At 38.5% G+C, this 25,543-nt stretch overlaps 1 protein-coding gene across 4 annotated transcripts in view; it reads right to left on the bottom strand.

Moving 5' to 3' along the window:
• Positions 1–9,887, bottom strand: part of LOC122539953 (anion exchange protein 2-like) — a 90,436-nt gene extending 80,549 nt beyond the window's left edge. For 2 of the 4 annotated variants that reach the window (XM_043675174.2, XM_043675173.2), the window contains exons 1-2: positions 9,576–9,887; positions 1,013–1,126 (exon numbers count right to left, since the gene is read on the bottom strand). In XM_043675174.2, the coding sequence (XP_043531109.2) occupies positions 1,013–1,045 (33 nt within the window). In that variant the 5' untranslated portion in view covers positions 1,046–1,126; positions 9,576–9,887. The remainder of the gene's footprint in view (positions 1–1,012; positions 1,127–9,575) is intronic. The other 2 variants (XM_043675178.2, XM_043675177.2) reach the window with 1 other exon arrangement.
• Between the last annotated feature and the right edge of the window lie 15,656 nt (positions 9,888–25,543).

Below are 25,543 nucleotides of genomic sequence, written 5' to 3' on the forward strand. Positions count from 1 at the left end.
GTTAATCCACCCACATGTTGTCTCAGATCTGTAAATCCCAGCTGGTTGCACTACTCTTGAACTGCTATTTACAGGCATTTAATTGTCCAACTGCACCCAAACAAAGCTGCTTATGGGTTCATAGGTCAAGAATCTCAGAAAGTCTACTCTTGGATTACACCCCTTATTTGTACCATTTACAAATGTAATCAATATCTACGGTTACTTTCACTCCGGAAACAAATCATGTGGCCAACCGAATATTACAGATTTGAAGACTAATCAAAGGGACCGAGTTAAAGTGAGTGAGAGGAAGCTTGATTTCATTGATATAAATGTCAGGTGAATACACATGGAAACATAAAACTGAAGAATGTAAAATAATGAGTGCGAGCTTATAGTCTGGTGGGAATGTTCCACTGGGCTAAACTTCACCTCAGTGGATATGGTGTCTATTGTGCCATACCAACCATTTCTTCATGTTCCATATCATTCTCGCACTTCACCACACTATGTTCACCATTGTGCTGATGACACACCTTTCTCACATAATGCTCCAACATGGTCACACTTATAGTGTTATCACTGTATTATGTTGATACCTGCTGCTGCTTCATCCACAGCTGTACCTTCTGTCATTATTCTCTTCCATAACTTGCACCTAAGTCTCACATTACTCTTTTTGTCTTTGGTGACCAAAACACTTTGTTAAGGCATTCACATTTGGTTCTCAGACAAAAGTACACAATTCCATCAAACTGGGAGGACACTGCTCCAACAACAAGGACAAAAAAAAATTGATGACTAGATCATATGGCAAGTAATCAATACGAGAGACCTCCTCCCCTCTGTTACAAAAGTGATATGCATAGAACATTCTGTTGAGCATCGCTTCTTCAACAAATATAAAATACATGAAAAGCTTCCAGCAAATTTCTTCAAAGACTGTGCCTTTATCATTTCAAGGACAGGGCTTTTCTATTGTCAGTGAAACAGTTAATATGTTAAATCCTTGACTTTGTAAATATCTAACCTTCTGGAGATCATAGGATCCTCTGTTTGCCATGTTGCTCACTTTTGAAACACTTATCCCAGTGTATTAATATTATCCTTCTCCTTTCTTAGACAGAGTTTGGTGACAGCATTCCTAAAAATACAAAAATCACTAAATTAAATCAATAATTAAAACTTCAGCATCTTGAACTAAAAAGCATCATTAACATCACAAAGCATCTCAGACTGCTACATAGGAAACAAAATTTGATAAAGCTGCATCAGTCAATTTCAGAGCAGGTGAATAAAAGCTTGATTGTGAGGAGTAATTTGAGGGAAAGACTCAAAGGAAGGAGAGAGATGAAAGCAATTCCAGAGTTTTGATTATCACTTAGAATAATTAACTGAAGTTATGTCAAAAGGGCATCAAGTTGAAACGTTAACTCTTCTCTCTTTCTCTACAGATGCTGTCCTACATGCTGAGTATTTCCAGCATTTTAAATTTTTATGTTAGAGGTTTGTAGTGATGTATTGGAACAAGTTACGTCTATACATCAATTTTTCAACAACAGACTTTCTTAACATTATGTACCACAACCAGAAGTGGAGCAAATCACAGTATAAGATTTTCAACCCATTGAGCTAGTTCTGCATTTGAAAGAGATTATCAGTCAATGTGAACATCCATTTCAACATCCAAATCTAATAAAACAGATTTAAGTCTTTCCTTTAGCATCATTTCACTGCTGAGCGAAATGTTCCACAAGTAGGTTGTGAGAACTACAATCTACCACTGAGATGAATTCACTGTCCAAAGATTATTCCATTTATACCCAGTCCATTTGATGTCAACCAAGTTTAAGTTAATTCTCGTTTGAATAACTGAAGTTTGTATCATCAATAAACCCATTAGAGATGCCTTAGGTACAATTACCTAACCAGTTGGTGTTATTCTAATTTGAGTAATCCAAGATAGACCAATTGAACTAGAGCTCAGCCTAAATCAGCCTGACTACGATCAATCACTGTTCCCACCAGAATCATTCCATATAGATACTCATTCTAGGGACATGGGGATCGCTGGCATTCTCTTGCCTTTGTGAGGATAGTGGTGGTCATTCTTTTCTGCAGTTTGTGTTCTGAAGGTTATCTTACAATATTGTTTGACAGTTAGTTCCAGGACCTTGACTTAGTGACAATGAAACAACAATGATATGGATCAGATTGGTGCATGACATGATGGGGATCTTTTGGGGACATGGGGACATGATGGTGTTCTTGTGCAGTTACTGTCCTTATTCTTCTAAGTGGCATACTTCATATGTTTGGGAGGTGCTGTCAAAGACACCTTAATTACTTTCTGCAAGGCCTGCTACTAGAGTTAACATCGCTCTAGTCAACAAACATATCTACATCTGACCTCATAATGGAGACCAAGTCATTAATGAAGCAGCTGAAGAGGTTTTGGCCTCGAATACCACCCTGAGGAATCGCTGCTGAGATGTCCTTAGGCTGAAATCATTGACCTGCAATAAACCCAATATCTTCCTATGCACTAGGTATGACTCCCACCTGTGAGGAGTTTCACCCTGAATCCCATTGACTCCAGTTCTGTCTTTTGCTGGTGCACCTTACTGCTACACTTAATCAAATGTTGCCTTGATGTCAATGACAGTTACTCTCAGCTTACCTCTGGAATTCAATTATTTTGTCCTTCTTGAACCAAAGCTATGATGAGGTAAAGAGCTGATTGGGCCCAGCAGAACGTAAAGTGAGTGTCAATGAATAGGTTATTCCTTTATCTTTGCCATTTGATACACTGTAGATGACTCCTTCCATCACTTTGTTGGTTATTGAAAGTGATCTGACAGGGAGATAATTGGCTGGGTTGCCTTTGTTATACTTTTGTTCACAGGTCACATCCAGGCAATTTTTACCTTTTTAGGCAAATGCCAGTGTTGGAGTTATGCAACAATATCTTGGATAGAAGTGTGACTACTTTTGCAGCACAAATCTTCAGCACAATTGTTGACAAACTTCTGACCTCCAGAAGTAGCCATAACCATAGCTAAGCTGCTCTAGTGCAGCTGCAACACTGGTATCTACTCAACAATGTGAAAAGTTGTCTAGGTATCTCTCTATGTCAAGTGCTCCGATGTTGACAATTCCAGGTCCATTTGTCCGAACACAGAATGCCTGAACGGTGAATGTATTGTGTATGTTCTTTATCCGAGCTTCACACTGCGTCCCTTCATTCCAGAGCTCAAATTTGAAAAATTCCTGATTTGACAAATAATTTCTCTAATAAAAATTCAGTATGTTGTCTTTTTAGAAATCTCCTGATAGAGAATTGCAGTTCGATCATATCACTAACAGTACACCTTTTCATGCATGACACTTGCCATGATTTGTTCAGCACTAAATACCCTCAAAAAAAGATGCAACATGAATGGAATCAATGTCATTAAATAACATTGGCAGAAGTGGGTACTGAAGATGCTGGAGATTAGAGTCAAGATTAGAGTGGTGCTGGAAAAGCACAGCAGGTCAGGCAGCATCCGAGAAGCAGGAAAATTGACATTTCGGGCAAATGCCCTTCATCAGGAAACATCAATTTTCCTGCTCCTTGGATGCTGCCTGACCTGCTGTGCTTTTCAAGCATCACTCTAATCTTGACTCATTAAATGACATGTCCAACTCACAGTTATCACAAACTCCCTCACTGCTGCTTATTATAAGCAACTCATTTGGATTAATGATTGTGACCTCCAGCAGCTCTCTGAATAAATGCATCTTGCAATATGGCTCTTGAGCCATATACACCAGAAAGAATCCAAATCAAAGAATCTGCCAACATATAGCACCAAAGCTCAGATAGGGTCACTCGTGTACAGCCTGAGCTTTGCTGGTAATGTAACTGATCGGGATTACCACACACATCTTCAGGACAGAAAGAGAGAAAAATGAAAAATTGTTACAAAAATGTATCCTATTTGACATGTAAGAAATTCCCAACAATAACCACCATAGACTTTTAATAAATATTTTAATTGTGAACTTAATTTAAGGATTAATAACACTTGCAAAGCTCATAGGCATCCACCCATGACCCAACAAAAATTGTTGATGACAGTTTCTGAAGTGCAAATTCCTTAATCATTCAGGCATTTAAATGGATTTGTAAGCGGTGCCAATGTTGCTAATTCACCTAAATGTCACTCTGACTTTTCCAGTGACAGTGTAGGTATTTTCAAGTCAACATGACCAGAGATGTTATGTTACTACTCACATGTGGAACAGATAGGGACTTGAACCCAAGCCTCATGGCTCAGAGTTAGGGGCACGACCAGTGAGCCCAGTGAGCCCTAGTGACAGTGTGAAGTTATCATAAATAGATTAGTATTTTTGTCACAAGTCATCGTCACTAGAGGGCAGTGTAGTATGAAGAGTTTAAGGAGAGGTGTAATTAAAAATCTTCAATTGCCAAAGTTAGATACAACAGCAATTGAATGTATGATGGTTTATCATTTTAATTGTTTTTATTACTCAACAAACGTATCTTTTGTTTCGATGTGAAAGGCCCATGAGTAGCATCTAAATTAGGAAACAGAAATTTAATTCAAAAGAGCACAAAAGAGGGGAAAAAAACTGGTTCACTGAGATGATCTATTCAAACGAACCACACACAATGCTCAAAATTATCAATAACAATATTACTGACCAAACAAATAAGACACGTACAGGAAAATACAGGCACAATAGAAACACAGAATCTTAAAATGGAACAGCACCTAGGAAGGCCATTCAATATAGTGTTGCTTTTATGACTATTCAGTTCTCCCCCTCCCCTGCTCTTTGTCTCTTTCAAATATTTATCCAATTTTCTTTTGTGTGTTACTTCTGGCTTTTTTGTAATATTCTGAATGTTCTTTCAAAGAATGCAAATCGTAATGTAAAACAGTCCTTTTTGAGATTATAACTAACTGTGTAAAATGGACTAATATACTTTAATCACTGGAACTGTATGCGCTGTAATATTACAGGAAAAGTAATCAAAGGAATGTGCTTGGGTAATAGCACTAACAATAATATCGAGGTTATAATTTCCACTGGAATGAACTTTATCCAGTTTTCATTCCATTTCCAGAGAAAGATGAATAAAGATAGAACTTTCAAGAGTGTAATTTCTAACTTTTTGTCTGCAGCTTTCAAAAAATAGTTGAGCAAGATCTCCGAGCTTTCAAAGAGCAATTAAATTGATCAACTATACCTAGTTACAGCCTACAGATCACACAGGCAACACAGCATTTAACATTCCATGATGTATCTGATAATGTAGATGTTGTTCTCATTTACAAATTGTTACAGCACTTACTGGATTAATTAGCACAGTATTAATTAGTTTTGATAGAAATCTAGCTGCTAATATCCATTACTAGGGGAGAATATAACATCCTCTCAATCTCTAGTTCATTTTTTATTGCCCCAAGGTGAATTCAACATGTTTTGTTCATGCCTTTTAGAATGCTAAGTGCATACAGTACATTCTCAGTCAATTATTGTTCCTCCAATGGAATACATTAAATCTTACAAGTTTCTTTTTGTACTGAGAGTCTTATTCCTCTATGAATCTTCACTATGATAGGTTACATGGCCCGGAAACAACATGGCTTAGAATCAAGTGCCACCAACACACATTTTGGTACTAAATTCACTTTATTGGTAAGAATTTTATATTTACTGGATAATTTCAATGATCAATTAATAATCACATAAAAATCTTTTCTTTCCACTATCATTAGGTGACTTTACTTAATGTTATGCTCCTGTGTCTAGATTAGATTAGATTACTTACTTACAGTATGGAAACAGGCCCTTCGGCCCAACAAGTCCACACCGCCCTGCCGAAGCGCAACCCACCCATTCCCCTACATTTACCCCTTACCTAACACTATGGGCAATTTAGCATGGCCAATTCACCTGACCTGCACATCTTTGGACTGTGGGAGGAAACCGGAGCACCCGGAGGAAACCCACGCAGACACGGGGAGAACGTGCAAACTCCACACAGTCAGTCGCCTGAGGCGGGAATTGAACCCGGGTCTCTGGCGCTGTGAGGCAGTAGTGCTAACCACTGTGCCACCGTGCCGTCTATTGGAGAATGCTTGTGCAGTATAATACTCTTTCTTGCTACCCAGAAAATATTTAGGCCTGGAGCACAGTTATCCTATCTGCAGGAATGTAGAGGACAGAATCCAGAACACAGAACTGGTAGTATTGATGAGACCACAGCTTATTGTGATTTTTGGGTTGTCATCATTGAAAAGACATTGATATGCTGAACAGTGTTCAGAGAAGAACAACAAATGTGAGAGCAGAACATGTAAAACTCAGGTAAGAAGACAGATTTTCAGTACTCTCAGACAAAAAAAAAGAAATTAGGTGAAAAACTTCTTAAATCTTAAGAAAATACATGAGGAAAGAAGGTTGAAAATGTTAGAAGATCTCAATTGAATATAACACAGCCTCAAGCAAAGATTAATTTCTTCACTGCCTTCCCCACTAACACAGAATCACTTTAAAAGCTTTTATTTTAATAAAAATAATAAAAACAATTAAAATTTCTTTATAAATATCGAGTTGTGATCAAAACATTATAAGGCAAATGTGCAGGATGGAGCTGATTGAATGGCATTTGGAACATGATAATTTCTGAATGGCTGATGAAATGGAAGCTCTGAGTTAAGGTTGGCTACTGATCAGAGCTGAATAATTTAAGATGAAATAGTAGATTGATATGGAATTGTATATCATCTACCTTGTCAGCAAGGAGAATCTTTGCAAGAATCTTTGCAAGAGATTCAATAATTTGACCAGCATTCATGATAAAATAACTCATAGATTGTAGAAGAATTAGGCTTGAGGGGTCAGTATAGATTGTAGGCAAAGCTATTGAATGTATCAACTTGGTAATAGTAGTGAATTCAAGTGCCAAAATCATTGCACTGTGGAAATAATATTAGGATAAGCATAGGAGTCAGGCAGAGGATACAGGGTCAGATACAGAGGCATTGTCTATATTGTAGTAATGTTTCTCATTACATGTGTCATGTTTTGCACGTATTAGAGCAACAGCCTTAGAACAGGCATTTTTGCAGTGGGAATCTGACAAAGAGGTTCCCCTGTGACATCATTTATAGCCAACCCTACCTGCTCATTATATCACACCAGAGGGAGACCTACAAAAAAACACACACTCTTCTGCACTTTGACTGACCAGCAGTTTAAAAGTAAATAGCATATGATGAAACAACGATACAGGTTCCTCCGTTAAAGAACAATATTTAGTAATCAGAGATTCAGGACAATTTCACACATTGTATTTCCCCTGGAAGTAAATGACTGAAATGTCTCAGAATTTAAAAAACTTAATTTATTTTTTTCTGTAGGTGTAAGTGATACTGACAAGACAAGACATATTGGCGATTTTAATTGTTGCAAGCTTTTTAAGAGTCAACTCTTGGTATGAGAATGGAGTTACATATAGGCCAGACTGGGCAGATGTCACAGGTCCCTCCCCAAACGGCTTTAGTAAATTAGATGAGTTCTTTTTAACATAACAACCCAAGAGCTCTCATGGTCATTGTTGTAAAGCAAAGTGAAGATGTTTTGAGTTTCTTAATGTTAGTGCTATATTTATCATATTGAGTGTACTTTTAAATTCAGTGTTACATTAATATTTATTTATTGTTGAATTCTAGATTCTAAGTTATGTGTAAAGTCAATGTTTGTATTTTTGTTAGGTCCCAATTATTATTTTATACAAACATGAATGTCTCAATAGTTGAGTAAAGTTCATAGTCTGAAACGGTTTCATTGCAGATTGTAATACTTTAGTAATTTTCTGCTCTACAGTCAATCAGCCTGGTGTACTGACCTCAGTCTCCCAAACAACACCTTAAGCAGATTATCAGATCATTATTCCATTATTATTTGTGGAACCTTGTAGTCAGCAAATTGGCAAAAATTACGCAGTGGTCAGACTTCATTTAAATATTGAATTGGTCATAAAGAATTTTGAGATGACCCAGGGTACTAAATAAATGCCTTTCCTTTTAATTGAGTTGTGTATTTATTATAATCTAATTTATTTTTAATAAGTGAGTTTGGGAGCGGAAGGATCAGCTATTGACAGAAAGACCCAGCTGGGTGTTACACTTATAGGCATTTTTATCGGGGCTGTATCAGGATACTTAACAAATACAACATTTTGACACAAATATCTAGCACACTTACATCAAATTCCTGTTGGCACTATTTCTATTTTGCTCTTTTTTAACATTCAATTCAACTGTTTTAGTGTTTATATAAAATAACACACAAGAGGTGTGTATTAATCATAAAGTGTTCTCATTGGGATCTCCACCGAAAATAAAATCCTCTTGTCCTACAACCAAAGCTATCCACAGTACAGATCTTAACAACATTGAGATTGTGTTGCTGAGTGGTTGGAATCTAAGCTCCAAGGATGTTTCCCAGGAAATGGATCATTCATGCCCAGTCAGTAACAGTCCAATAGAACGAACAGCAAGCATCAAGAACCATCTGCATTGGCAAACGCCTTTACTAATTTCATGGGCTCTTAGCCAGAATCCAGTATGTTCAATGCCAATTATTACTTATTAAATTATTTATTACATTGCTCTAACAAATAATTAGCCAGTTATTGGGTTTCTATTGAGAACATTAAAGGGCTAAATTTTTCATGATTGTTCCATCTATGTTTCTTCATGCAAGTCTAAATAATTAGTGGATCTACAAAAAATAGTTAAGAGAGGTGAGACGGTAACATATTAAATCAAGTAACCAACCTGAGCAAGGCACAGACCTGGACCAGAGCAGCTTGTACAACTCAAAGCCCTAACTCGAGACCAGGGAGCAGTTGGTTCATAGCGAAAATGGAACAGGAGGACACAAAACTATTTGACACGAATAATTATCCAAGTATACAGAACCACACACCACAGAAGTATTCGGTACATTGAATTATCCAGTGCATGGAGGTATCCACTATACAGTTATTGAGTACACAGAGCCATGTTATTTGGTTTCATGATGTATCCAAGCTAATGGTCGGATGACTCCGCATTCATTTACCTATTGTTATAGAATCTTTTCTGGCCATATCCAAAGCTGTATTCCTGTGGACAAGTTGGACTTTGAGTCTTAAACTTCAAAACTGAAATGGAAAATGTCTGACATTTTACTATAAATTCTGTGTTCCATGATCCTACCCCACTAGCTACCTGGCGAAGGAGCAGTGCTCAGAAAGCCAGTGCTTCCAAATAAACCTTTTGGGCTAGAATCTGGTGTTGCATGATTTTTAAGTTCAACATTTTAAATTTCAAGCTGAAGTAGTGGGGAGGGTGTGCAACCTGTTCTTACCCTTGGAATTTGTATTGCTTTAAGCAGTGCTCTGCATTCTCAACAAATGTAAAATGAATGACAAAAAATATTGGATTTATGTCTTCTGCTATTCTGTGTATTCAATAATGCTTAAAAATTGAAAATGATATTTTCAGTTCAATCAAAATAAAGCTTACCTTTCGGAAGGAATCTGCCTGTCCAGGTATCCAGCAGTACTGTCACTTCTCCAAGATTACACTGCAGTGGCAAGGAGATCCGTTAATTGTGGATCTTGCAGCTGTTAAGAGTACAGCACCTTTGGGGTATTGAGCATGTCACCCTGAGCAAGTAACCTGGAAGACCAAAATTCAAACTCATGGAAGTTCTCTGCCAAATGTCTGAATTATTGAGATATCCACAATCTCAAACTCTCATCGTGTCCTCAGTGCTTTCCACGCACTGACTGGGCCAGATTATGAGTCTGAACTCTTTCAGTAACCTAGAAACAACTTTATCTGTGTTAAACATTTCAGCTTTAGGCTTTTCCATCGTCAAAGATCCCCACCCTTACTTAGATGTCCCCTCAACCTAAATGCTTTGTCACTTTATGATGCGTGTGGTAAACAATTTAAAAACTACTTCCTATAAAAAAATAACATTTTAGCTTTAATGCTAGTAGGGGGAACTCCCCATCATTCTCTGAAAAATACACCAGCAGCAGTCACATATTCATTATATTGACTGGCACAGAGTAAGGATGTCTAAAACTTCCATAAGTTCCAGTTACACCTCAGCATGTTTGCACACAAGTACTGCAAGAGGCTCTTAGCATCAGATATTATAGAACAGCCAAGATATTGCTGAGAAAGTAATGGTGTGTGTGTATGACATTCATTGGTATTAAAGTACAAATTAGTTAGCAATTTTTAATGAGATTGAGATGGCTAGTAAACTGCAAATCACCATAAATTACTGATTGATTTGTGCTGCTTTATTGCTAGTTTTGAAAAGAATAGCACCTCCCCATCACAGTAATGAATTTCTTTTAATTATAGATTAATTGCTCATTAAGCATTACATAGTTCTGTGCAGTAATTAATCACATAAGTTCTCTTGTGAAGACAACAATGATTCCTAATGACTCCCAACTAACCTCTCCTGTCCAGAAAATAAATAATTATAATTGTAGTGTCTCATATTTTCAGATTACAAATTGTTCTAGAAACTTTGATTAATGTCAAATTTAAGAGTTTTATGCTTTTTTCTTGCTTTTTCATTTTTGCTTTTTCTTGTGCTCATTGCAGTCTTTATTTTTATTGCATTACTTAAATTGACAAATATTGAATTCAGAGCTGAAAATGTGTTGCTGGAACAGCGCAGCAGGTCAGGCAGCATCCAGGGAACAGGAGAATTGACGTTTCGGGCATAAGCCCTTCTTCAGGATATTGAATTCACTTAATTTCATTCACCCTCCTTTTCAGACCTCTCTCTGTTTATTATTAAAACCCAGATTTTGTTGGTTCGGCGGTTCACCAGGACCACCAAAGCCGTAATTTGTTTCTCATTGATTCGTGGAATGTGGCAAATTGTCCAACACGAATTGTCTTTCAGAAAATCGCAGTGAACCATCTTCTGGAACCACTGCAGTTCATGTGACACAATTATATTCCAGTACTGGTTGAGTAGGGAGTTCCAATATTGTTACCTGGCAATGATGGAAGAACTGTGATATATTTACAAGCCAGGATGATAAATGACTTGGAAATGAGCTTGCAAGTAGTGGCTTTCTCATACACTGAATGCTGGAGGAAACATCACAGAAGCGCTTCACAGGAGGCTCCCAAGCACTGAGGATGTCACCTAGACAGGGGACGAAAGGTCTGCAACACAAATTCCCAGCTTGGCGAACAGAACCACAGCAGCCCTTGTTTCTTAAATGGTAGGGCTGCTAGTTTGTGGGTGCTTTTGAATGACCCTTAGTGAGTTGCATTAGCACAGCTTGAAAGTGATATACAGTGCATCCATTGGTGTTGTTGGTGGTTGAACTGAATATTTAAGGTGGTGAATGCAATGGAACTTCCACTTTCCAATTCCAATAACTCAATAGGCAAAATCTTTTAAAGATACAAGGACAAATCCGATTAATTTGACATATTGTGAGATAACCCACTCTATCTAAACCTAGCCCAAGCATCACTGTCCTACACATCATAGAATCCCTACAGTGTGGAAACAAGCCATTTGGCCCAACAAGTCCACACCAACCTTCTGAAGAGTAACCCACCCAGACCCATTCCCCAACTACTCTCCCTGACTAATGCACCTAACCAACACATCCTTGAACAATATGGGAAATTTAACATGGCCAATTCACCTAACCTACACATCTTTGGATTGTGGGAGGTAACTCACACAGACAATGTGCAAACTCCACACAGACAGTTGCCCGAGGTTAGATTTGAACCCAGGTCCCTGGTGCTGTGAGACAGCAGTGCTAACCATTAAGCCACACATGGTCAGTAGAATCTTTTGGTTAAGAAAGTTTTAGACTTCCGTGAAAGTTAAGTGTCTTAAAATCTCTCAGACTCTATGAGAATATGTCAAAGTTTATCAGTGTTTCTTGTATGTTCTGCTGGACATGGAGTATTTCCTATAATGGATTACAGATCATCCTTATAATTAACCATCTCTCAGTTGTATGGCTGGAATTGTCTTCAATATCTACATGTACCATCTATTCCCCCTAAGCTTCATTCTTTTTGGAACAGAGTCTCTGTTATCTGACTTGAATCTGATGGCCTGGATCCTAAGATCTTAAAAGAAGTGACTGCAGGCATAATGGATGCAATGCTTGGAACTTTTCAAAATTTGCTAGATTGTGGAAAAATCCCAGTGATCCCTATTGAAGAAAAGAAGAGGCAGAATGCAACAAACTTTGGAAAAGTTTATTTGTCACTCTGTGCTTATTGGAATCCATTATTAAGGAAGGAGTGACAGGACATTTAGAAAATCATAATTCAGTCAGGTAGAAACAAAGTGTTGGAATGAAATGAAAATTGTGTTTGACAAATTTATTTGGGTTCTTTGATGTTGTAACACTTTGGCTGGGTAAAGAGGGAGCAGTAGATGTCGTGTTTGGATTTCAGAAAATGCATTTGATGAGGTGTCTCCTCAAAGATTAAGGCTTTGCCCATTGAAGATGGAGATGAGGAGAATTTCCTCTCTCTTAGGCAGTTGTGAATCTCTGGAATTGCTAACCCCGGAAACCTATGGAGTTTGAGATATTGAATATATCCAAGGGTTGAGGTTAAGATATATACTTGAACTATTCAATTGAAAGAAGTTGTGGAGCAGAAAGGGAGTTGAGTTGAAGGCAAATTCATTTCAGTCATGATCTTATTGCAAGGCAGAGCAGGCCTCCTCATGCTCCTATTTCTTATGTCTCTGTGTTGCTCACCTGAAAGGGTTGGTTTCTTCTCTGTCCATAGGGACATGCTTTTACATAAGAACGTAAGAACTAGGAGCAAGAGTAGGCTATCTGGCCCTTCGAGCCTGCTCTGCCATTCAATAAGATCATGGCTTTTCTTTTCATGGACTCAGCTCCACTACCCGCCACTCACCATAACTTCTAATTTCTTTACTGTTCAAAAATCTATTTATCTTTGCCTTAAAAATCTTCTTCTTTTCTTCATCTCCCAGATATTTTGGGTCATTAGTATAAAATTAATTCCTCTGATTCCTGAATTAATTCCTGGCAGATGTTAGGAACATCTCTCTGCAAACCTATCAATTGGAAGAGAATTTGTATCCAAATGTTTACATTGGCACAGTGTGGATAATTGTGAAGTCTGAATTTTCTTACATAAAATATTACATTGAATGTGTTTTATTATAACCCACATATTGAAATCTTTCAGAAGTGCTTGAACATATCTAAGCCACTAGACAAATTTGGATCATCCTCATCTTCATCACTAATATAATCACAGACAGTGTTGGCAAATTTTTCATCAACATTCCACAAGCAATTGTCCTATGAATCATTAAATGAATTTATTCCATATTTTAGAATTGATTTTTGACAATATTGGGATCAAATTCAGTTCTCTGAATTTCTCTGACCCATTGGCATATTGTTGCTAATGAGGGTGCTCACATATTTCTGCTTTGAGTGAATGTTTCTTCACCATACAACCTTGAACTATTCTTTGGATACTGTCCTTGAGAGTATTCTTCATACCCACATCCAAAGTCTGAACATTTATAAGAAGGCCAGGAATAATTGTTGCATTTGTATGGGCTCAGCTCACATCACAGACTACATTCAAACATACCTCAGATGAGCAAACTTTTTAATACCTGTAGTCCTCCTGGTCTCAAAATTCACACTTCTTAGATTCATTTTTTGCAACCGCCTGCACATACCCACACTTCCTCATGAACATAGACAACAATGCTTTCTTGGAATGGATGGACTTTTCATGAATCATGTGTTCCATTTGAAACTCACCTTCAGTTGTGAAATATCATCTTTCTTCATTTCTTCAAAGGAGGAGGGAGGTCATCGTGTCAGATGGTTTCATGGATAATTAATTGACCATTTTCTCAACACTTGCTCACCCATTCAGCCACTTTTTCATCAAATCATAGAATCCCTACATAGTGCAGGAACAGGTCCTTCAGCCCATCAGGTCCATACTGACCCTCTGAAAAGCATCTGACCCAGACTCTTGCCCCTGCCCTATCCCACATCTGCAGTTTAAATTGAGTTGTGTACTTGGTGTACTTGCGTCATGATAGAACAAGTGGTTCACATTAGTCTTGTTGATGGCTGGGAAATGCTCACTTGAATTGTCTAAGATTCACATTAATGAAAGCAATCACTGGTTAAGTAATTAATATCCATTACAATTTGATCCCTGACAAGAGCTTCCTTCAATTTTAAGAGGTATATGAAAAATTATGTTTCTTACGGCCAAATATCATAGAGTTGATGGTTACGTATGATCAAATTTTTACATGAATTCATTCAACAACAAAACACTGGGCAAATATAATGGTTTAAGTTTTGTTAGAATCCCAGGGAAAGGAAGCAGAATGTGAGCAATCAAATGATAGAGGGTCTCTTTGGTATTTTTCAAGGCAAGATTATCAAAAGTGAAGAACTGAAATCCTATGTGAAGTTTTCATGAGATTTGGTGACCCACAGTGTTTGGTGGAGATTACTGAGAAACACATGGAATCTGTCTTGATTACGTTTGCTATTTGATATGTTCCATGCAATAGTTAGCTTCAGTTTGTCTGTTTTCCATATTTAGCTCAGGCTAATTCTTGTAGTTAGAATATAAGTTGTATAAAGTGGCTACTGATTCCTAAGCAGATTGTAACATAAATTCAGCAATCTGGTCCAGGACCATAACAAATATGCAATGTCATTTGGCCCTCATTGCTTACTGTAGGCAAAGCAAATAGGCATTTTGTTTTGACAAACCTTTTGTAAAAATATCCCCAGCTCAAGCTGAGACCAAATCACTTTAAACCATCTTTCTGTATAGTTATAACAATGCACCTACTGTCGTAATTTGGCAGCCAATCAACAGATCCCATAACAATTGGTAAGTACGTCCAAAGTTCAAAGACCAGGCAGGTGCTCTGGTAGCATGTCACACTGGAGACATCTTATTTCACTGGGACATCTCTAAGTTCTTCCAGCCAGCAAATTATCCTAGAGAAAAACAAAGAATATTAAAACACATCAGCTATGGGGAGAATGCGGTAAAGTGGAGTTGAAATGCCCATCAGCCATGATCGAATGGCGGAGTGGACTCGATGGGCCGAATGGCCTTACTTCTGCTCCTATGTCTTATGGTCTTATGGTCAATAGAGAAAAATGTTTTGTTTGCCACTCATGATACTAAAATCCAATATTTAGCCTTAGGTTAAAAAAATTATAGAAAACTAATTGTCTCAGGCTGAAGGCTTCAGTTCAGACAACCTTGGATCATGACACTGAAGATCTTCGCAGGTTAATTCACTTGAAATGTGATCCTAATATTGTGGTAAAACCATAGGCTCATAAATGCTCACAATATTTACTAAGAATTGTTGGTTTCAGAATTTGGTGGAAGTTAATTGGAAGCTTACCTTTCAAATTTTCCTTCAGCCTTAGATCAGAGGATCAAATACTATTCAAGACACTGAAGCACACCAACTAGACTAATACATCAGTTGAAGGTCTATTAGAAATCAACAAGACTAAGAGCCATAAGTGCAAAGAAAGCAGAGGGAGCAAGCCTGAAGGCACCTCATCGTACAATGGCTAACTCTGATCTAGCGGCACAGTGAAACAGTCATTTGCATTGCTGCATGTTCTCCCGGTGCCTGCACAGGTTTCTGCTGGGTGCTCTGATTTCCTCCCACAGTCCAAAGATTAGATGGATTGGCTGTGCTAAATTACTCATAATGTCCAGGGATATGTAGGTTGGGAGCATTAGCTTTGGGACAATGCAGGGTTACAAAGATAGGATAGGGGAAATGGGTCTGGGTGGGTTTTTCTTTGGAGGGTTGGTGTGGACTTGTTGGGCTGAATGGCCTGATTCCACAGTGTAGGGATCCTAAGATGAATTTCTGCGCCCACTCTCTCCCTCTTAATTGTTATGTACAAGTTGTCATTATCTGCAAACCGTTACACTCTAGCATTTTGGCTGCCTGGTGATATAAGCTGCTGTGTATAAGAATACTTCTGGTATCTGTATTGACTACTTTTTCAACACTGTCTCATTCCAAGATAGTAGAACAAGTGTTTATAACTAAAATCTGACAAGTTGCTGGACCCCAATGTACTTCTTCCTGGGATGTCAAAAGAAGTTACTGCTTTCTTCATCAATGCATTAGTGTTAATTTTCCAAAATTTCCTTGATCCAGGAAATGTCCCATCAGATTGGAAGATAAGGACATCTACCACAGGGAAAATGCTGAAATCTATTAAGAAGATCATAACAGTCTATCTGGATGCATCAGGGCTTGTTATGGCAACTGCTCTGCCCAGGACTGTAAGAAACTACGAAAATTGTGAACAAAGCCCAGATCATCATGCAATCCAACCTCCCATCCATCTATACTTCTCATTGCTACAATCAGATGGAGAGTGTGAAGATAAAATCCACTACAAGAGCCTTGTGCTTAAACAAGGGAGACTACAAAAGGTTGAGGGAGGAGTTGGCTAAAGTAGACTGGAAACAAAGATTTTATGGTGGGACAGTGGAGCAGTGGAGGACTTTCAATATTCCATTGAAAAGGAAGGGCTGTAAGAAAAGGGGTAATCTGTTATGGGGGTCTAAGGAAATAAGGAAAGCTATCAAATTGAAAGAGAAGATGTACAAAGTGGCCAAGCTCAGTGGGAAACTAAATGATTGGGAAAGCTTTAAAGGTCAATAGAAATCCAAAATCCAAAGAAAAGTAAGATAGAACGTAAGAAAAAACTAGCACAGAATATAGTGACAGTTAGCAAATGTTTCTATAAATATATAAAACAAGAAAGAGTAGCTAAAGTAAACATTGGTCCTTTAGAGGATGAGAGGGGCATTTGATTATGGGACATGAGGAAATGGCCAAGACATTGAACAGGTACTTTGTGTCAGTCTTCACAGTGGAGGGCATGAATAATATGCCAGATACTGACAAGGAGTCAAAGGTGAGGACCTGGAAACAATCATTATTACGGAAGAGGTAGTGTTGGCAAAATAATGGAACTAGGGATTGACAAGTCTCCTGGCCCTGATGAAATGCATCCCAGGGTGCTAAAGGTGATGGTGGGGGAAATAGCAAGTATATTTGTGATAATTTTCCAAAATTCTCTAGACTTTGGCACATTTCTAGTAGATTGGAAAACAGCAACTGTGACACCACTGTTTAAAAAGGGAGGTAGACAAAAGATGGGGAATTATAGACCATATAGCTTAACTTCTGTTGTGGGCAAGATGTTTAAGTCTATTATCAAGGGAAAAACTGTAAGGCTTCTAGGTAAAAACTGTCCCGTTGGGCAGATGCAGCATGGGGTCATGAAGGGCAGGTCATGCTTAACTAATCTTCTGGAATTCTATGAAGATATTCCGAGCATGGTGGACAACGGGGACCCTGTAGATGTGGTGGACCTAGATTTCCAAACGTCCTTCTACAAGGTGCCACACAAGAGACTGCTGCATAAGAGAAAGATGCATGGCATTACAGGTTAAATATTAGCATGGGGAAAGAATTGGTTGACTAACGGGAAGCAAAGAGTGGGATAAATGAGTGCTATTCTGGTTGGCAATCAGTAACTGATGTTCCTCAGAGATAAGTATTGGAACCACAATTATTCCCAATTTACATAGATGATTTGGAGTTGGGGAACACATGTAGTGTGTCAAAGTTTGCAGATGACACAAAGATAAGTGGCAGAGCAAAGTGTGCAGAGGACTGTGAAATTTTGCAGAGGATCATAGATACTTTAAGTGAGTGGGCAAAGGTCTGGCAGGTGGAATACAATGTTGATAAATGCGAAGACTTCATTTTGGTAGGCGTAACAGTAAAAAGGACTATTACTTGAATGGTAAAGAATTGCAAAGTGCTGCGATGCAGAGGAACCTGGGTGTCCTTGTGCATGAATCAAAGAAGGTTGGTCTGCAGGTGCAACAAGTAATTAGGAAGGAATATGGAATTTTGTTCTTCATTGTTAAAGGGATTGAGTTTAAAAGCAGAGAGGTTATATTGCAGCTGTATAGGATGCTGGTGAGGCCATACCTGGAGTACTGTGTGCAGTTTTAGTTTCCTTACTTGAGAAAGGATGTACTGGCACTAGCAGGGGTGCAAAGGAGGTTCACTAGGTTGATTCCGGATTTGAGGGGGTTGGCTTATGAGGAGAGAATAAGTAGACTGGGATTATATTCTTTGGAATTTAGAAGAGTAAGGGGGGGGGGGGTTCCTAAAAGAAACATATCAAATTAGGTAAAATAGATGTAGAGGAGATGTTTCCACTGGTGTGCGAAACTAGGAGAAGAGGGCATAGCTTCAAAATTAAGGGAAGCAGATTTAGAACTGAATTGAGAAGGAACTTCTTTACCCAGAGGGTTGTGAATCTATGGAATTCCCTGCCCAGTGAAGTTGGTTGACACTACTTCAGCAAATGTTTTTCAAGCTAAGATAGATTTTTTTTGAACAACAAAGGAATTAAGGGTTCCTGTGAGAGTGTGGGTAAGTGGAGCTGAGTCCACGAAAAGATCAGCCATGATCTTATTGAATGGCGGAGCAGACTCGAAGGGACAGATGGCCTACAAAAGTTTAAACACACGTATCAACAGCTTCAAGAACAGCTGTTCCCCGCTGTTATTAGACTGCTGAATGGACCCTCTCAGGTTACAAATCTAATGTTGATCTGCTTTTGTGCACCTTCTGTGCAGCCATACCCTTGTATACCTCACTCTGTTCAATCACCCTATGATCCGAATGGCCTTGTATGTTATAATCTGCATGTACTGCTCGCAAAACAAATCTTTTCACTGTACTTAGATACATGTGACAATAATAACTCAAACCAAATAACAAAGCATTTAGAAAATCTGAATGAAATCAGATAGAGTCAACATGGTTTTGTGAAAGGAAACATAGATCTGACGACTTTATTAGCATTTGTTGAGGGAATAAAGAGTAATGTGATAAAGAGGAACTAGTGAATGTCATGCACTTAGATTTGCAGAAGGCATTTGATGAAGTGCCACCAAAAAAGATTACTGTGCAAAATTAGAGCTTGTGGTGTAGGGTGGTACACGTTAACATGAAGGGGGATGGACTGGTCGATTTCAGTTTGACTGGATGTGACACTGGTGTGCCACATAGTTCGGTGTTGGGGCTTTTCTTATTTAAAATGTATTTCCATAATTTTAATAAAGGGTCTTGAAAGTGTGATTGCTAAATTTCCTGATGATACAGGGATAGGTAGGAAAGTTGGTTGTGAAGCAGGCACAGGCATCTGCAAATTGAATACAGATTAGTGAGTATACAAAAGAAATTTGGCTGATGAAGTATAAATGTGAACATTGACAGGAAAATAGAGTCATAGTCATAGAGATGTACAGCATGAAAACAGACCCTTCGGTCCAACTCATTCATGCTGACCAGATATCCCAACCCAATCTAGTCCCACCTGCCAGCACCTGGCCCATATAGAAAAACTGTATGCTATTTAAATTGACAGAAATTGCAAACCCTGAGCTATAACAAGATCTGGGTATCCTGCTACATGAATCATAAAAAGTTTGTATGTAGATACAGCAAGTTATTAAGATGGCATTTTCTATTTTCCTGTCAATGTTCACATTTATACTTCATCTGTCAAATTTCTTTTGTATACTCACTAATCTGTGTTAAATTTGCAGATTCCTATATCCACTTCACAATCAAATTTAAGGCGGCAAATGGAATCTTGTTAAGGCATTTGAACTATAAAAGTATAGGTGTTTTGCTACAAATGTACAGAGCATTGGTAATGCTACATCTACCGCACTGTGTATAGTCTTGGTCTCATTATTTAAGAAATGATGTAGATACATTAGAAAAGTTCAGGGAAGGTTCACTTAGCTAAAACTGGAGATGCTGTGGTGGTGTGGTAGGAGGGGGAATGTGTAATGAGGAAAGACTGGAAACAGTAGGCCTGTACCCATTGAAAGTAAGGAGTTTGAGAGGTAATTTTATTAAAATATACAAGATCCTGGTGAGAGTTGACAGGATGGATGCTGAAAGGAAGTGTCTTATGGGCGAGTCTAGAACCAAGGGGCAGGTCAGAGTTTATAAATAAGGCGCCTCACATTTAGGACGAAGGTACAGATAAATGTTTTCTCTCACAGGATCATGGGTGTTTGGAAGTCTCCTTCACAGAGACTGGGGAAGGTAGGGTGATTGAATAATTTTAGATAGATTCTTGACTACGAAAGGAGTCAATGGTTATTGGGGGCAGGCTGGAATATGGAATTGGGACTGCAATCATTTCAGCCAGAATCTTTTTAATTGTAAAGTAAGTGAGAGGGACTGAAGGGTCTGCTCTTGGTGTTAATTTGCATGTATGTATTTTCAATTTTCTCAGTGTGAGAGTGACATGACCCCTAAAAGGCCTAAAGGAAATCACTAATTAATCTCCTTGTAGAGCTTATTGAGTATGAGTTCCTTTGGTAACAGGCAATGGCCTGCCCAGCTAGAACTCATCACCTGAGCCCTTTCTTAAGCACACCCAGAGTATTCTTGTGGTACAGTAGCAGTGCCCCCTGCCTCCTGGGCAAAGATGCCTACATTCAAGTCCCAAACTGCTCCAGAGGTGTGCACAAATATTTCTGAGCAGCTTGGTAAAAAAAATCTAAAACATACCCAGGGATCAGTCTACAGAGCTGTCTGCCCTGGGCTGGGATTAACCTATGCACACTAAGTAGTAGCTCTATTTTGATGTTCAACAACAAATGATGCCCTTTTTAGCCAGGCTTCCTGAGTTAAATCAATTCATCTCAAGTGTTATAGAAATCAAGAAAAGATGGCATTAACTTCATACCAAGGCTAGTGTCTGCATACCTCCCTCTTCAAGAAGCACATCTGTTTATATCAGATTAAACATAGCTTTCAATATCAAATTTTAAATACAAGCTGACAGACATGGGACTAGATTAATTTAGAATATCTGGTTGACATAGACGAGTCAGATGGAAGGGTCTGTTTCCATGCTGTACATCTCTTTGAGAAAGTGAGGACTGCAGATGCTGGAGATCAGAGCTGAAAATGTGTTGCTGGAAAAGCGCAGCAGGTCAGGCAGCATCCAAGGAGCAGGAGAATCGACGTTTCGGGCATGAGCCCGAAGAAGGGCTCATGCCCGAAACGTCGATTCTCCTGCTCCTTGGATGCTGCCTGACCTGCTGTGCTGTTCCAGCAACACATTTTCAGCACCAAAGACTAGTTTTCAATATACTATTCAGGAGCCATTGCTAACATTTGGAACATATTTTTGCTATTCAGATGTGGGAATTGCCCATATTATCACCCACAGTAAAGAGAACTATTGCTACAAGCTGCACTTAACGTTATCATGGAATGTTAACTGGCTTTGGACTAGATTGTTTGGTTTTTAAGCAGTCTATTCAAGACATCCCAAATTTTACAATAGCTACTCAAGACATTTTGTTTATAAAGTTTTGGTCCAAATTTTCCACTTAATGCTGTGTTTTATGCTCTAAAAGCATTAGTTAGCACTTTCCAGCTAATATGTATAATTTTAACAGTTGACTCAAGTAAGAGTATTTTTGTTGCTGAAATGAGTGAAGTTGAAAACTCTCCAAACTTCTAACTCCACAATTTGTGGAATTAGTATCTTAATTATCACTTGGCAAAGTTGCCACATGTGAAAGAGTGGTAAATGAAAAAAAGTGGTTCTTGTGCTATCAGAAAAGTCACTGACGAATAAAAGAAAATTCATATCTCAACATGAACCAAGGGAGACAGTCATTTGTGCATGATAGTTAAACAATAAAATATAAAATTATTAATCGCTTGTGGCACGTGGGTGTCATTAGCTGGCTAGAATTTATCACCTGCTCATAGTTGTCCTGGAAATGATGGTAATGAGCTGCCATTTTGAACCACTACCTTTCATGTGCTGTAGGTAAACCTACAATGCCCTTAGGGAGGGAATTCCAGGATTTCGACCCAGCGACAGTGGAGGAATGATGAGATGTTTTAAGTCAGGATGGCTTAGAAGGGAACTTGCATGTTGTGGTGTTTCCCCTATGCCTGCTGCCCTTGTGCTGGTGAAAGATCAGTGGCAAACTTTTGCAGTTCACCTTGAAGATAGTGCTGCTACTGAGGTTGAGAGACTGGGATGCTTGTGGATGTGGTGCCAATCAAGCAGGCTGGTTTGTTTAGGATGGTGTTAAGCTTCTTGAGTATTGTTGGAGCTGCACTCATCCAGGCAAGTGGCAAATATTCCATCACACTCCTGACTTGTGTCTTGTCGGTGGGAGGACAGGCCAAAGGGAGACAGGAGGTGAGTGGCATTCCTAGCATCTGACTAGCTGTTGTAGCCACTATATTTATATGGTGAATTCAGTTGGGTTTCTGGTCAATGGTAACCCCAGAATAGTGGAGGAAACAGCAATGGAAAGGTGGTGGTTAGATTGTCTCTTATTGGAGGTTGTAATTGTGAATGTTACTTGCCATTGTCAGCCCAAGCCTGGATATTGTCCAAGTCTTGTTCCATTTAAACGTAGACTAATTCAGTATCTGAGGTGTTGTGAATGGTGCTGAACTTTGTGCAAAAATACTCATAGAATCATTGAGTCATACAGCATGAAAACAGACCCGTCAGACCAACTAATCCACACCAACCAGGATCCCAAACTAAACTAGTCCCACCTGCCTCTGTTTGGCCAATATCTCTCCAAACCTTTCCTATTTATGTACTTAATTGCATATCTTTTAGAACTCAAACCCTCTATTCCCAGCAACGTTCTGGTAAATATTTTCTGAACACAATTTAATAAAATCCCTCCTACAACAGGGTAACCAGAACTGCACTCAGTATTCCAGAAGAGGCCTCACCAAAGTCCTTTACAACCTCAACATGCTCATAGGCCTGAGCAATGAAGGCAAGCGTGCTAAATGCCTTCTTAACCATCTTATCCATCTGTGATGGTAATTTCAAAGAATTATGTGTCTGAATCCCTTAGTCTCTCTGTTTTACAACACTGCCCAGGCCCTACTATTAACTGCATAAGCCCTGCCCTTGTTTGTTTTACCAAAATGCAATACTTCACATTTATCCAAATTAAACTCTTCCACCACTCCTCAGCCCATAAAAGTCCAAGTAAACAATATCTACTGCTCTGCCCTTATCAATGTTGGTTATTTCCTCAAAATCCTCAACCAAGTTTGTGATGTGTGATTCTTCTCACACAAAACCATGTTGACTATCCCTAATCATTCCTTGCTTCTCCAAATGCATGTAAATTCTATCTTTCAGAATCACCTCTAACAACTTACCCATCGCCAATGTCAGAATCACAAGTTTCTCCTTCAGACTTTCTTAAATAAAGGCACAATATTAGCCACCCTCCAGCCCTCCAGCACCTCGCCTGTGATTATAGGTGACATAGATAATTCTACTAGGGACCCCGCAATTTCCTGGAAAACACTTGATCAAGTCCCAATGATTTATCCACTTTTATGTTTACTAAAACGTTGAACTTCCTCTTCTATAATGTGACCTGTTTTCAAAACATCAATATTTATATCCTGAGTTCTCTAGCCTCCATTTCTTTCCCCACAGTAAAAACTGATGCGAAATATTCATTTAATATCTCTCCCTTCTCCTGAGGTTCAAGAGAAAGACAACCAGTTGATCTTTAATGGATCCGACTCTCTATCTAGTTGCTGTTTTTATTCTTGTAGCACTTGGATTATCCTTAAATTTACCTTCTAATGCAATATTATGTCCATTCTTTGCCTTCTTAATTCCCCCTTAAAAACGTCCCTAAACATTTTATACTCTTCAAGAGAGTCATTTGATCCCAGTTGTCTATATCTAGTGTCTATTATTCTTTTTTTCATGACTAGAACCTCAATATCTTTATTCATCCATTGTTCCCCAATTTTAGCTTTTGCTCCAGCGGGAATATACTGGCTCTGACCTCTCATTATCACACTTTTAAACACATCAGCTCTCCAACTGCAAATGGTCTACTCCAATCAACTTTTGAAAGTCCTTGTTTCATGCCATTAAAATTTGCCTTACTCCAGTTAAGAAATTTAACTTTTATGGAAGGCTTATAGTAAAACTAATAGTATTATGATCATTAGTCCCAAAGTGTTCCCCTACTAACACTTCATTGCCTTGCCTTGTCTTATTTCCCAAGAGAAGGTCAAGTTTTTCTCCTTCTCTAGTGGGATCATTTGCATTTTGATGAAGAAGCTTTTCTTGAACACATTTAACAAATTCCTCACCATCCAAACTTTTTCCACTATGGCAGTCTAAGCTAATGTTTGGATTATTACTATTTCAACCCTATTATTCTTACATAGATGTGAGAATTCTCTACATATTTGCTCCTTAATTTCCCTCTGACCATTGGGTTGCTTATTGTACAATCCCATCAAGATAATCGATCCTTCCTTATTTCTGATTTCCACCCATATATTTTCACTGGATTGGATATTTCCTTTGAAATACCTTCTCTAATTACAGTAGTAATGTTTTTCCAATTTAACAACACTACTGCCCTCCTTTCTTGTCTCTTTTCAAGCCTTCCTATAGCATCTAAAACCCAGAACATTGAGCTGCCAATCCTGTCTTTCTCTCAACCAAGTTTTTGTAATAACTATGACGGTCCAGTCCCACATTCCAATACACACCCCGAGTTCATCCATCTTACCTGTAAGATCTTTTCCATTGAAATAAATGCACTTTAATTCTTCAGAGTTACCTCGTTCCCTTAATTTTCTTGTCTGTCTTTTTTAATTGCCTGGCTTTTTTCTGATTTAGAACCATCCTTATCTGTCTTTATATCTTCACTGCTACTTAAGAAGGACCCATCCCCCCCTCTCTAACAGTTTATAGGCTTGCAATATAAAAGTAGCAATCTCCCCGTTAGGATATTGGTCTCTTTCCAGTTCATGTAAAACCCATCCTTTTAGAACAGATCTTTTCTACCCTAGAAGAGATCCCAATGATTCAAGAATCTGAATCCCTCCACATTGCAACACCTCTTCAACCACTGATTTATCTCCCTTGTCCTTATATTCCTTCCCTCATCAGAACTTGGCTTCAGGAATATATCAGAGGTTTCTGCTTTTGAGGTTCAGTTTTTTTAACCTTTTATCTAACCTCTTACATTCAATCCTCAAAGCCTTAGCCCTTTCCCCAGCTTTGTTCTACCTTCTCACTTTCCCCTTTGACAATATGCTTCAAGCATTTTGAGACATCCTTAACCCTGGCACCAGGAATGCAAGACACTATCCTAGATTCATGCTTACTGCCTCAGAATCTCCTGTCTGTGCCCCTGACAGGACAGACCCCTATAATAATAATTCTTTTAAATCTTGACAACTTCTGTACAATATAAGGTTCATTCTTAATGCCCAAAATCTGACTGCCATTTCT

This window comes from Chiloscyllium plagiosum, unplaced genomic scaffold (assembly GCF_037043375.1).
Source record: "Chiloscyllium plagiosum isolate Xiang-an unplaced genomic scaffold, Cpla_swu_hap1 HiC_scaffold_32, whole genome shotgun sequence".
Classification (NCBI taxonomy): domain Eukaryota; kingdom Metazoa; phylum Chordata; class Chondrichthyes; order Orectolobiformes; family Hemiscylliidae; genus Chiloscyllium; species Chiloscyllium plagiosum.